Raw genomic sequence first — 14,600 nt, forward strand, 5'->3', positions numbered from 1 at the left:
GTCTGTCTATCGGTCATGCTTCAAAAGATACCTGAATACTTATTTCTTGATTTTCTGAGGTTTTTTGCCTTTTTTTTTCTTTGTTATGAAAACTGAAAATCTGCTCCACTTTGTTCGTTTGTCCATTTTAAGATTTTTTTATATGCTTTGCTACTTATGGATGTTGTCATCTTTGTATAATGTGATAATGACTTTTTCTCGCATTCATTCGAATCCGGTGGTTAGGAACCGGTTCTTATCCATACGAAAAAAACTATGTCTAGCATCGTATTATATCCAGCTTTCTACGAATATAAAAATGTACAATCAAAAGATTAAAACTAGTTTTTAGCCCGTGCCTTCGGCACCTCGGGGCTAAAAAACTGATTCTATATCCTCGGAAAGCTGTTTATAATACGATGCGAGAAATAACTATTAATGCCTCTCTATGCACGTGGTAAACGTCTGAAAAACGTACTTTCCTTAAAGATAAGAGTAAAGGATATTTTTTTGAAAGAAGTTGTATCAACTTTTTTTTTTATAGCTAGCCGGTTCTTTTAGTAAGTAGTAGATGTAAAATTTTTCATAGAATTCAGATATGCAATCGGTTTTTTTGTAGACCTCTTATTTTTTAAGTAATTTAAGTTTTTAAAAAAAATAATTAAGTCGGTTTTAAGGTACTAAAACGCAACAAAATAAAAGAAGAAAATGGCCAGTAAGAACAAAAATAGTAAGATCTTTAATTTGACACCTTACTTTTAAAATTCTGTTGAGTAATTATTGAAAAAATCTATTTTTTTAACCTCGGTATAATAAAAACTTTAGACCTAAATATTTTCTCAAACAGACATAAAAAACATGGGTTCATATATACCTTCAGAATCAGAAAAATATTACGAATCCATTGTAAGCAAAATTGAAAAAAATTAAAAAATTAAAAAATTAAAGAAATGGCCAATTATTTTTTTTGTTCAGACAACACTATTGTCTTCCCTTTTTTACCCCCTCTTTACCCCCTCTTTACCCCCTTCCCATTTTTATACTCAATTGAAGAATTAAGACGTTGCCTGTACAATATAATATGATATTTTCATATAATTCCTTTTATTGTAGTTTATATACTATATTGTAAACTTTTTTTTTCAATTTTGCTTACAATGGATTCGTAATATTTTTCTGATTCTGAAGGTATATATGAACCCATATTTTTTTATTTGTGAAATAATAAAATTAAGTTCAAAGTTTTTATTCTCGTGGGTTAAAAAAAATCGATTTTTTCAATAATTACCTGACAGAATTGAAAAAGTAAGGTGTCAAATTAAAGATCTTACTATTTTTGTTCATAATGACCATTTTCTTTCTTTTTTTTGTTGCATTTTAGTACCTTAAAATCGACTTAATTTTTTTTTTTAAACTTAAATTACTTAAAAAATAAGAGGTCTACAAAAAAAACCGATTGCATATCTGAATTCTATGAAAAATTTTACATCTACTACTTACTAAAAGAACCGGCTAGCTATAAAAAAAATAGTTGATACACCTTCTTTAATAAAATCATGAATTAGAAATATTTTAAAAAATAATCACGAATCATGTTCATTGGTACAGGGAATTCTCACAAAAATTCAGACTTACGGACTGAATGACGGACGGACAGACAAAGTGAATGATAGAGTAGCTTCGCTACTAATAAGCTGTTTATAAGGATTAATACTAGTGTAACTTCTGTTCTATAACAGGGCTAGATTCTATCATTCTCCTTTACAGAGTAACTTCCCATAGGTCCTAGTAATGTTTTTACTAATTTGGGGGAGGGTACCATCACCCTCCCAAGAGATATATTCATAAAAAAAATTACTGCCCACAAAAATTTTGTTTAGCTTTTTCTTTTTAAAACTATAATCAAAAGTGGGAGGGTTGACTTCCCGCTGGCCTCTAGTGACATAGCTGCTAGTATATTATTGCAGAAAGACAGAATAATTTAACTTGTATTGATCCAATACTGTTGTATCTTTTTATTTTACAATTTTTAATTTATGATATTTAGGGATCTAAAGGGATAAGACAGTGGACGATAAATTGATGTAGATCCCCAATGATTATAACAAAACTACCCCTTCTGTATTGTTGGAAAAGTTTGGACACTGCTAGTCACTACCCAATCAAAAATTAACAAATGTACCCAAAGTTTTTATAAGTCATTTAATAAGAGAAAGTGTTTTTAAGACTTTATTAATCTTATTTACACGAATAGCCTATATGTAGTTTAAAGATAGCTACGATAGTAAAAATATTTGAACTCTAACGTAAAATGGAAAATTTTTGACTTGCTGTTAAATTACCTATGTCCCCCCGCCCTCCCCTCATTCCCTTTTCTCCCCGGCGCACCGGTTAAATTCCATCAAAAATACTTTATCTTTCAATTCAGGGATCAAAGGATAAGTAACAGGGAAGAAAGGGACTTTGGACTGTTTATTAAACTAGTCCCCAAAGTTTTATGATAACCTTTTCTTATTTATTGGCATAATAACTTTAGAAACTTTGATTAAATTTTGATTGGTTGGTTCATTAAGTTGAGTGTCCAAACGTTCCAACAACTAATTGTAGTCTACAGGAGGGGTAATTTTGTGTATAATTATTGGGATGTATAACAATTTCTCGGCCGTATTATATCCCTTTAGGTCCATGTGAAAAGGTAACACGAGACTTTACCGCGTCAAAAATAAAGATGTTAAAAACATTTACCAACTGCTACATGTTAGATAAGCATAAATAGAAAATTAGGGAATGCCTTGGCACAACATTAAATTATACTCAGTTACAGGGATCTAAAGGGATAAGACAATGGCCGATAAATTGATGTACATTCCCAATGATGATTCACAAAATTACCCCTTTGATTTTCATCTTAAACCGTGCCATAAATAAAGATGTTAAAATACCTTCTGCTCCTACTAATTGTAGTTGCGCGACAATTATATGGGGGAATGCCTTGGTGCAACTTATTACCATGCACAGTTAGGACTTCCAGTCAATGATCGTTCTATCTAGTAAATTTAAAGTAATCTTTGAATCTCCAGTTTCTAGGATGTTTCTAAATGTATTAAATTTTTTGTTTAACGAAATTTAGATCCTTTAATTTTTCCTTTTAAAGATTTGTTGTTTTTTACATTCAAAATAATAAATTGTTATCTTGCATTATATACAAACAGTTCAAAGTTATTTAATTTGACATTTGATTAATTATTTTGCATTATGAAGTCAGGGCTCGGCATCCGCGCGTCAATCGCCTGTAAGCCTTACGAAAATCAAACTATTACAATTTTAAAAACCAGAGGTGAATTCTTAAAAAAACTTTTGCCTCACTAAAATCAGTTTGCCTTACTAAAAATTTAGCAAGGCAAAATTATCCCCTCTAAATTTTTAGCGAGCCACACTGATTTTAGTGGGGCAAACTGATTTTAATGAGGCAAATTTTTTAAAAGAAATAACCTCAGCTAGAAGTTTAAACCTGATCAAAATAATGCGATACCTCTTTTTTTTAATAAAATATCAAAGCATCTAAACGGGTCCTGGATGTGCTTGTACCACTATTACTTCCCCCTCTTTCCCCCAACCTTTTGCGAATATTAGGTGTTTTTTTCTAAACCATCTTAACGTAACGATGGACCCTAATAGTATGAAAGCTTCGCTATTATAAAGTATTTTTAAAGTTTTGATGAAATATGATTCTTTAGCCAAATCAATGATTTCTTAAGAAACAAGAAATTTTATTGATATTAGCGAAGCCAAAAAAAGTTTAGTATAATTATCGGAGGGAGGGGAAATTGGACTGAAAATTACACTTAGATCCAAAGATGTATAAACATTATTTGTTGTATGGCTTTATAACTTTGGGGACTTATTCCAGATTGGCTGCTACAAACTAACAGTATCCACACTTTTCAACCATTAATTTTAGTCTAAAAAAGGGTGTAAATCAATTTAACATACATTGTCTTATCCCCTAAGATCCCTGCAAATCTCTCTTTACAAATAAAATTAAATATGAAATGATCTTTCTGTTTTTCAAATATTTATTTATTTATATGGTTTCTTTTCTTTGCAGTTTTAGAAACAAAACTTCTCTGCAATTCACCGTAGGATCCCAAAAACACAAGTTTTTAAGGAGGGAGGGGACATTGGAGTGTTAATTATACTGGTCCCCAAAGTTACTAACACGTTTGCTCATTCGTTAGCTTAAAAACTTTGGGGGTACAAACTTTTCAACCAATAAATTCAACCTACAGCAGGGTTTATTTTGTTTATCATGCCTAGGTGTCTATTTGCCGTCAATTGTCTTTTCCCTTAAGGTATGTTGAAAAAGCTTTACTACTTTAGGATTTAAATCTTTCTTGTAGGTTTATTACATACACTGATTATAAGAAAAGGGGTAGTTTCACGAAATGCATTTGAACTTAATTTAGTGAACCGCATATTTTTTGCTAGCTAATGTGTTAAACTATATTTATATGGCATATATTTGAAAGTATTTCAATTTTCTACCATGTAGTTTTGAAAATATTCTGACTTGAAAATCGTCTTTTTGTGATATATGCAATTTAAAAAGACGATTTTTAAGTCTTGATATTTTAAAAACTACGTGGTGGAAAATTTAAATTCTTTCAATTATATGCCATATAAATGCAGTTTAACTAATTAACCAGGAATAAAAATGCGGTTCACTAAATTAAGTTCAAATGTATTTCGTGAAACTACCCCTTTTATAAAATAATATTATTTTGTATCTTGCAACTTATGTAATAATTTTAGATTGAAAAGAAACTTATGGCTTTAAATTAAATAATACATTTGTTGCTTTGCTATGATCAAATAATTTCATAAGAATGTATTGTATACTTACTACTTATAGAATTAAAAATCAAGAAACCTTTTCTTATGCAAAATATTTATAATTTAAAATATTTGATAACAATGCAAAATATTTATAAAATATTTTGATAATAACAAGAATAATAACAAGTATGAATTCCAAAAGTCATACAAGTTGAACAGACTGACAAATTGAGTTATAGAGCTGGTTTTTATTAATCAGTAAAAAAGATTGGGAGGCGAAGAAAAATATGAAAACAATATTAAAAAGAAAAAATAACGAAATTAATGTTTTTTTTTGTATAGGATTACTACAAGGGTATCCACACCTCGCTGTATGTGAAGGAGATGAAGAAGATTAAAACGACGGTCAGCCCGGACACCATCTACAAAAATTCCAACCCTGAGGTCAGTGGTTCGATCCTTCACAATAATTTTGACTATTAATATCTAAAATTTTGAATTTATCTTCTTTATTTCTAGTTAGGTTTACTAGGGTACAGGATAGCCCCGCAAGGAGTTATGTTAAAGAAGTTAACTCCCTTCCCTCAAATTTTCAATATGTTTAAATCTTAAGGATGAGGGGTTTTGTGTAATCGCAAGGCACTTTGGGGAAAAGCAACAGTTACTAATTATGAGATCTGTGTGTTTAGCTTCCTAGGGTGGTTTTAATTGTATTTGACTTGTCAAAGCGAGACTATTATTTTATTCACTTCGGCCATCTGTCCATTAAGATATTGGAGAATTTTATTTTACCGGCTGCTATTTATGATAAACTGCTGATTTTTTTTGGTAAACATGTCATTTTCTTGTATACTTAGTATTTTTTTTCAAATGGTAATTACAAGAACGATTGGATAAAAAATTTATTGAATATATATTTTTGTGTAGAAGCCAAGTACAGAAACCAAGATCCTACGCTGGTTCAACTTTAAGAAGCGGATGTACGTTTGGAACGCGGAGACCGCGACCTTCGCCGCCATGCGCGGCATGGACGAGGCCGGCCTCACGCTGGCCGAGATGCAGGAGTACGCAGAGAACGGCGGCATCAGCGAGACGGCGGCTGGCCTGCGGCGCATTCTGTACGGCGAGAATGAGATTCAGGAATTTATAATGAAAACTAGTGGCTCTGTATTAAAAGGGGCTAGAAAAATAGCTTAAAACCATCTTAAGACTTAAATCTAAAAAAAGAAATAGCCTAAAATCATCACGGGACCTATCTAGTGAAGCTTACCTATAATAGAGAAACCAATTAGTTGAGTAGTTATTGAGATATTATGCTTATGACAGAGGAAAAATTGTCGTCAAATTAACTTGCAAATATGGACCCCATTTATTGGTCATATTGTTCATCCAGTAAGAGGGAAAAGGATAGGTTAAAGGGTGTGGATGAAATATCGATATTTTAGCCAGCTACGAGTTTCACACTATTAAAGTACATGATAATCTGGTGTAAGATCCAAGTAAGATCCAATACATTCATTATAAATATGTGATGCAGGTGCCTGTACACAGTATACCTGTCCTGCTCATCAAGGAGATCCTGTCGCCTTTCTATGTGTTCCAGGTATAGTTCATTATTTGTAGCGTAGCTATACATATTATATTTGTCTGTACGTCAGATTAAATTGTTGTAATGGTCATCAAGGAGATCCTGTCGCCTTTCTATGTGTTCCAGGTATAGTTCATTATTTGTACAAAGCTACTCATGTATATGTATTATATAGCTGTCTGCACGTCAGTTCAAATGACTATTGCTCATTGAAGAGATTCTGTCGCCATTTTATATGTTCCAGGTATAGTTCATCATTATTAGCGAAGCTACTTATGTTTATGTATAGCTGTCGGTACGTCATTTCAAATGACATGACTATTGCTCATTGAGGAGATCCTGTCCCCCTTTTTATGTTCCAGATATAGTTCATCATTAGTAGCAAAGCTTCTCTATAGATAAATAGCTGTATGTACGTCATTTCGTATGTTCTGGAAGGAGACAGTTAACCATCCTTTTTACGTTATGTAATGGATTTTAAAAGAATTGACCATAACAGACAATAAAAATACATTACTTCTTTTATATAAAATAGGTTTTAAAATAGTTTTTTATCTTATTCTAGGTGTTCAGTATCTGTCTATGGTATTCTGACGGTTACTGGCTGTACGCTACCGCCATCCTGGTAAGTTAGTTGGATAGAATAGCTGCGCTCCTGTCCTATTTGTTCGAAAATGACTAATGTACAACCCAATGATGATACACAGAATTACCCCCTCTGTAGATTACAATTAGTGGTTAATACGTTAATAGACTCAACTTAATGAACCAACCAAAGAATAAGAAAACGTTATTAAACTTTAGGCACTATTTTAAAAGCAGCCCAATGTCCACTCCCTCCCTGCATTTTACAGTAGATTATACTGGTCCTCAAAGTATTACAAACACCTTTTTCTCGGTATGAGAACTTTGGGGACTTTCAGCAAATTTAGAAATGCCTATACTTTTCCACCATAAATTTTGATTTCCAGAAGGTGTGTTTATCGTCATTGACAATGATTTTTCAAAAAGAGCATTAACATCAAGGTGGGAGGGGACAATGAGCTGTTTATTGCACTAGTCCCCAAAGTTTTCTTATTCGTTGACTTAACAACTGTAAGGACTTTTATTGACTTTTGATAAATGAAGTTGGGTGTCCAAACGTTTTGACCTCTAATTTTAAACTACAGAAGGGATAATTTTGTGTATCATCATTGGGAACGTACTTCAAATTAGGACCATTGTCTTATCCCTATAGATTCTTGATAAACATACGGACATTCCGACATTAACTGTAGAGTAGATTTGCTTGAAAACTCTTCTTGATTTTCCTATTGTACGATGAAAAATCCCAAAAGATTTGTTCTTTTTTAGCAGACTAATTTAATAACCAAATAAAAAAATCAGTTTTTATCAGGTAGGGAGGGGACATGGGACTGTAAATTACACTGGTAACCAAAGTTTTATAAACACGTTGTCTTATTTGTTGGCTAAAAAATCTTTGAGTACTTTTTATTAAATCTTGATTTAATGGTAAAAACTACTAGTGTTCAAGCTTTTGCACCAATAATTTTAATCTACAGAAGGGGTAATTAAGTTTATCATAATTTTAGGTTTACTCAAACATCAATATATTGTTCATTGTCTTATCCATTAAGATTACTAGATTTTTATCTATTTCTTGCTCCCTAAAAACATATAAACAAGGATGACAACATCCATAAAAGCGAAACACTGAAACGGTAGGACAAACGGACAATAACACTTGTATAGTGTCAGAACTGAATAATCATAATATAAATGTATAAGAGTCAAAGCAAAATTGTAAGTAAATTTGTTGAAAAACTGCTTGATTCAGGATAATGTTTATGGACATACTTACATTTTTAGGACTTGATTATAGAGTTGCTTCGCTTATTACATTATACTTTGTTGTCCCAGGAATCAATATACCAAAAATCAGATCAATCGGATGATTAGATCACATAAAAATTTGTTGTTAAAAAAGTAAAAAAATCAACATGTTGAAAATGGACGTACGGACATTTTGGTGATGATTATAGGGTTGCTACGCTGTCTAAATCGTACCTAACCATTAAAGGAATCACCATGCAAAATTTGAAATCGATAAGACAATTATAACATGCCTAAATTAACGAAAAAAGCTATCCGTTACGGACGAACGTACGGACGGACGTACGGACGGACGTACGGACGGACCGACCCTAATTATAGAAAACCTTCGCTTTTAAAAATCTTCTAAATAAAAAATACGAAGTTCCGTCTACATAATAAATGTATAGAGTCTAGATAATGAATCCATTTTTTTAGTTCTAAAATTTTGGAGAAGAATGTATTTTCCAGTATGGCTTCGGAACCATTTAATAGCCATACTGAAAAATCATGTATAGTATCGAATTACAGACAATTTTCCACGAATATTGAATAAAAATTAAAAATAAGTAGGTAATATTTTTGTCAGCCTTAGTCTAAAGCCTTTCGGGGCTAACAAATCTGGTTTTAATCTTGAAATTTTTCATTTCAATATCGCTGAAAGCTGTCTTTAATACGATGCGATAAATAACTATTATTTACTAAGTATATTTGCAATAACTTTTATTTAATGAAATCTTCCAATTTTTAACATGTACAAAACGGCCTGCTTAATTGCTTCAAGATCCATGTCAGATCTATATAGGAAATAAATGTCTATAAACGAGCTCAAGTTTTCCAAGGAATATTTGTTTAAAACTCATAGTGCTCCAATAATCCATAATAAACTCTCATTGCCCAGAACGATAAGACCCATAATTTTACTTTATTAAAAATAAATTCCTTTTTTTTATTTCATGTTGCTATTTACCTTATATCAATGTATTTAATTTCTAATCATAAAAAAGAAAATTTAAATTTATAATATAATAAATCTAAGAAAACTCTGTTTTAAAAGAATTCGATTGTGGCGACACTTTGTGTGTTCAAATATTAAACTAAAATTGTAATCATCATCATTAACCCTTTGGTGATGGTAATGTAAAGAAAAAAATATAATTTAAAAAATCTTTTTAAAATCATTTAGATTATTAAATATTTACTTTCTTTTAGATAGTAATGCCGGGTGAGGAAAATAGATTTATTGAGAAATAGATATAGCATATAGAAAACTAGCCAATAGGGAGATAATTATATCGAGCCAACTCTAGTTAACTAATATAAGCATGTTTCATAACATGTATAATATACATACGTTTTGTTTATATAATATTTTTTGTTGCAATTTTCGTTACGTTTAAAGTCTTAAAAAGCTACTTTTTTACTTTTTGCTAAAACTACGCATACTTAGACTCAAAAAAGAGACACTAGATTATTTCAGTTTTTTAGTAGCGAAGCTACTCTATAACTTACTTTGTCCGTCCACCAGTCCGTCCGTAACGCTATGGGATAAATTGGCGTACATCCCCAATGTTGATAAACAAAATTACTACATCTGTAGATTAAAGTTCATGGTTGAAAAGTTTGAACAAACTATTCAAGATTTAATAAAAGTCCTCAAACGTTTTAAAGACAACGAATGAGAGAACGTGTTTATTGTACTTTGGGTACCTATTTATTATACTAGAGGTGGCGTTCTAAAATTATCCCGCTATTAGCTAGATTAAATATTAATCTTTTTCTTCCATTGTCCTATCCCTGTTTAAAGTATTTATAATTTTGCCTCTCTTTCTTTTTAAATATTTTTTTAGTTCAATATCTGACCACATTATGCACGTATCGCTAGTATCAAATTATTTTAAAACTAAGTTTTCTTTTATTTACTACTAGTGGCTTCGCCCCTAGCCTCTAGGGGCTTCGCCCCATGAGGTAATGGAAAGTCAACCCTCTAGAATAATTTTATAGTTATATTTTCAAAAAAGGTATTCTTTGCCGAATTACTCTTTGGTAAGATTAAACCCAGGTTGTGCGCCGTGTGCACAAAAATTTCAATTCGTAAAAATTAAACCGAGGTTGTTCACCGTATATCTCGTACGGGGTGAATTTTTTTTTTTTTTTTTTTTTTTTTTGAGGGGGGGGGTTCATGGGGGCTTCGCCCCATGGTGCAGTGGGGTTCCCCCAACCCAATTACTGGTTTTTGTTTACAAAAATAAAAAAAATAAAAAATTTGAAAATAGGGATTTTTATATTTTTATGGGGGGTTTGGGTGTCCCACCGTCCTAAAAAATAGCCTGAAACCACCAGAGGACCATAGGTATATTCCCAGAAGAGTAGAGCCCAATTTGTTCAGCAGTTACTGAGATTTTACAAAAAATGTAAAAAAAAAAAAATTTGATGGGGGTGGTTTTTTTAGTTTTTGGGGGGGGGTTGGGGGTGTCCCACCCCCCAGGAAAATAGCTTAAAACCATCACAGGACCAGTAGGTATAATCCCTGAAGAGTAGAGCCCAATCGGTTCAGCGGTTACTGAGATCTTAAGCTTCAGACGGACAGACAGACGGACAGACGGTCAGACGGACAGACATCAAGCTACTTTGTATTATAGATATTCTAAAATTTAAAAATTTCTGTTTTATGAATATAAATTTAATACTTCAATATAATTCAAATAGCAACATGAAATAAAAAAAAGAATTTATTCTTCATACAGTAAAATAATGGGTCATATCGTTCTGGTCAATGAGAGTTTATTATGGATTATTGGAGCACTATGGGTTTTAAACACCTAATATTCAGAAAACTTGAGCTCATATATAGACATTTATTTCCTATATAGATCTTGATGCAATAAAGCAGGCCATTTTGTTCATGTTAGAAATTGGAAGATTTCGTTAAATAAAAGTTCCCGTAAATATAAGTATTAAATAACTGACAGTTCATTGCCCGACTGTGTGTTTCTATAAGAACATGTTTACGAGTACACTTTTTTACAAATACGTTCTATCTACATTTTAGTAGCTAACCCACTCTACAATTCTCTTGTTCCGTTCGTAATGTTAAGTGGAAAATATCATTTTCTCAGCTGTTATTTAAGATAGACCGCTATTTTATGTTGTGATGATAACCACACAGCATTAAGTATGTAATTTACATGCCACAAAAGACCTATCCTATATCATAAAGTAGTAAGGTTTGTTTTACTGTAGACTAATATTTAGATTCACATAGGTCCGTACATGGTTTTAGTCCATTTGTCTGCTTTTCCTACTACTCCTCATATTGCAGAGTCCCTAGATGCTAGGGGCGCAGCCGCTAGTAAATATATGATTTAATAAGGTTTCTAGAGTTTTCTGCTTTCTGTAAATTCCTTGTACATCTATGGTTTTTTTGTGCTTCTCTTCTTTTGGATGTTGTCATCCTTATTGTATTTTTTTGACGGACGGAAAGAAAGCGAGAACAAGCGTCTTATTCTTTATGTATTGACGCGCACAAAACATGGGACGAGCACAAAAAATCGTATGTTACAAAAATTAATTGTTTAGTTAAAAAATCTTTAAATATACATGGCAATTTTTAAAGCCGGCAAAAACAACATTTTGTTCGATTGCCTAGCTTTATCTTCCTATTAGTAAGCTTTTTTGTCTGTAGCGAAGGATCTCGCTAACCGCTGAACCGACATTGTTCTCCTGAACAGAGACGCAGGTTTTCAACTGTTTTATCTCAACCTATCCCAATAAAGAATAACCTTCCAAAAAAATATTTTTTTCCTTTTGAAAACTCAAATTAGAAATAGGGTGGTCCCATTTTTTTCTACCTCCTACCTAAATTGCATCTAGAGGCTTCTAGAGGGCGTAGCCGCTTATAAATAAATAGGTACAAAATCAACGAAATGAAATGAAAAAAATAATTTTCTAAATTATAGGTATTTTTATTTATTTATTTGACGTTCTTGGCTTTAAATCTTAAAAATAAATCTTTCAATAATGGATTTATTATTACTTGGATCTCTCACCAGATTATCATTTATTCCAATAAAGTAAAACTTGGAGCTGGCTAAAATAATGATCACCCCCATGGACCCCCTTTACCCCATCCCCTACCCTCGTACTGGATGAAAGAAGTGACTAATAAATGATGTCCATGTTAGCAACCTAAATTGACGACAATTTTTCCGCTGTCAATATATCCACGTATATTGTTTCAACTATCATTATAATTTTATTTTTTACTTGATATATTTTAATTGTCAAAATGACAAATAACAAAAAATGGACGAGGAAAAGAAATTCATTTCAAGTATATACACTGTTAAAAATAATTTTTTTTTTTAGCATCAGATGATACTCTATATTCTTCACATTAATGTATAGTATCAATCCGTACGTAGTAGGAAAAAAACCTCATTACGATACAAGGAAGTTTTCAATGCAGTATTAAGTATTAGATAATGTTCTGTGAAGTAACACCTAGTACTAAATAATGTATTTGTCTGTATAGTATTGTCTAATACGCTCTTGGGAATATAATTCAATACGTTAGAAGTAATTTTTCATTGCCCTCCTTCGCAATTGTTGTTACCCTCTATCATAATTTTTGATACTTTGTAGGGAATGAAACTGTTTTACTTTGTATGAAAGATCAGTTTATAATATATGATTATTATATGTACATATACATTTTGTTATATCAACAAACATACCAAGCAGAGCCATAAAACATTAATTTAAATGTAAATTTAGTAAAAAAATTACTTTAAAGATGTTTAGGACTAAACATTATCCTTAAAAATAAAAACTATGGTCAGTCATAATTACAAAAAACAAAACTATAAATCTGAGCATAAATAGTAATATTTCATCTTTGTCTAAAACGACCAAGCATTGAAACACTTCCATGAGAGGTGTGCACGAATGGTGCCTGATTCAATTATTCTTTACAGTACGGATTCGTACCCTAGAACGAATGAATAGTTACTATTTTAATAAACCATTCTCTTGCGTATTGTCTGATATGCTACAGCGTATGAAATAGTACTAAATCAAGAAACATTTCTACAGCGTATTTTCCGATACCCTACAACGTATAAAATATTACTATTTTTATAAACTTTTCTACAGCGTATTCTATAGTACCCTAGAGCGTATCAATCGATACTAAAAAAATGTATGGGTTCTGTATAGTAATAATTATTGTGTTATATAGTATTACATAGTGTTATATATTAATTATATAGTTGTAGGGTACTTACGGGTCCAATACTCTCCAGAGTATCAATTGATACTAAATAAAAAAATTATTTTTAACAGTGTAGCGTAGCATCTCTATAATCGTTACCAGAAAGTCCGTACTTCCATTTAAAACATGTTGATTTTAAACCTTTTTAACAAAATTTTTTATATGATAAAAAATTGTCCTATTAATCTGATTTTTGGAACAATCTGTTTTTAAGCCATTGTGCATATTTATATACAATTTTGTTAAGACTTACAAATTAATGGTCTGCTTATTAAATTCTTACACTCTACCTACAAGAGTTATTATTCGTTTGTCCTACCATTTCAGAGCTTCGCTTTTATGGATGTTGTCATCCTTGTATATTTGTATAAGGATGTTGACTAAGAGATATAAGTGCTCCGGAATTGTAATGTAGGGAGTAGATTTGAAATCTGCATCAAATTTTAAGGATTTTTTTTATAAAATTCGTTTTTTGTATAATTCTTTATCTAAAAGCGGAAATACAAATTAAGTTAATTAATTTTGGCATCTGTGATTGGTGGATTTAAAAAATCTGCGCTCTGATTGGATGTCGTACATTATTCAACCAATTAGAGCGCAGGTAGTTTAAAATTCACCTATCCTATTGGTCAAAATTATTTAACTTAAAATGTATTTTCGCTTTTAGATAAAGAATTTTACAAAAAACGAATTTAATAAAAAATCCTTAAAATTTGATGCAGATTTCAAATCTACTCCCTACATTAAAATTCCGGAAAACTTATATCTCTTAATGTTGACATTAAAAAATATATCTAAGACCATGTACTATGAAAAATCAGGGATCTAAAAGGATAAGACAATGGCAGATAAATTATTGTACATCCCCCAATTCCGATGCACAAAATTACCCATTCTGTAGATTACTAGTAGTGGTTGAACGCTTAAACACTCAAGTTAATGAACTAACTATCAAAATTCTATAAAAAGTCCCCAAATTATTAAGCCAACGAATAAGAAACCGTTATTCTGAAACTTTGGGCCTGGGGTCTAGTGTAATAAACAGCTTAATGT

The 14,600-nt window shown here is 31.4% G+C and overlaps 1 protein-coding gene across 4 annotated transcripts in view; it reads left to right on the forward strand.

Moving 5' to 3' along the window:
• The window catches only part of LOC145315635 (polyamine-transporting ATPase 13A3-like), a 76,713-nt gene that overhangs the window by 39,783 nt on the left and 22,330 nt on the right, over positions 1-14,600 (forward strand). For all 4 annotated transcript variants that reach the window (XM_080155623.1, XM_080155624.1, XM_080155625.1 and 1 more), the window contains 4 exons: positions 5,158-5,259; positions 5,743-5,952; positions 6,350-6,418; positions 6,969-7,028. In XM_080155623.1, coding sequence (XP_080011749.1) covers positions 5,158-5,259; positions 5,743-5,952; positions 6,350-6,418; positions 6,969-7,028 — 441 coding nt within the window. The remainder of the gene's footprint in view (positions 1-5,157; positions 5,260-5,742; positions 5,953-6,349; positions 6,419-6,968; positions 7,029-14,600) is intronic.

Source organism: Acartia tonsa, chromosome 4 (genome assembly GCF_053477335.1).
Source record: "Acartia tonsa isolate MP-2025a chromosome 4, ASM5347733v1, whole genome shotgun sequence".
NCBI lineage: Eukaryota > Metazoa > Arthropoda > Copepoda > Calanoida > Acartiidae > Acartia > Acartia tonsa.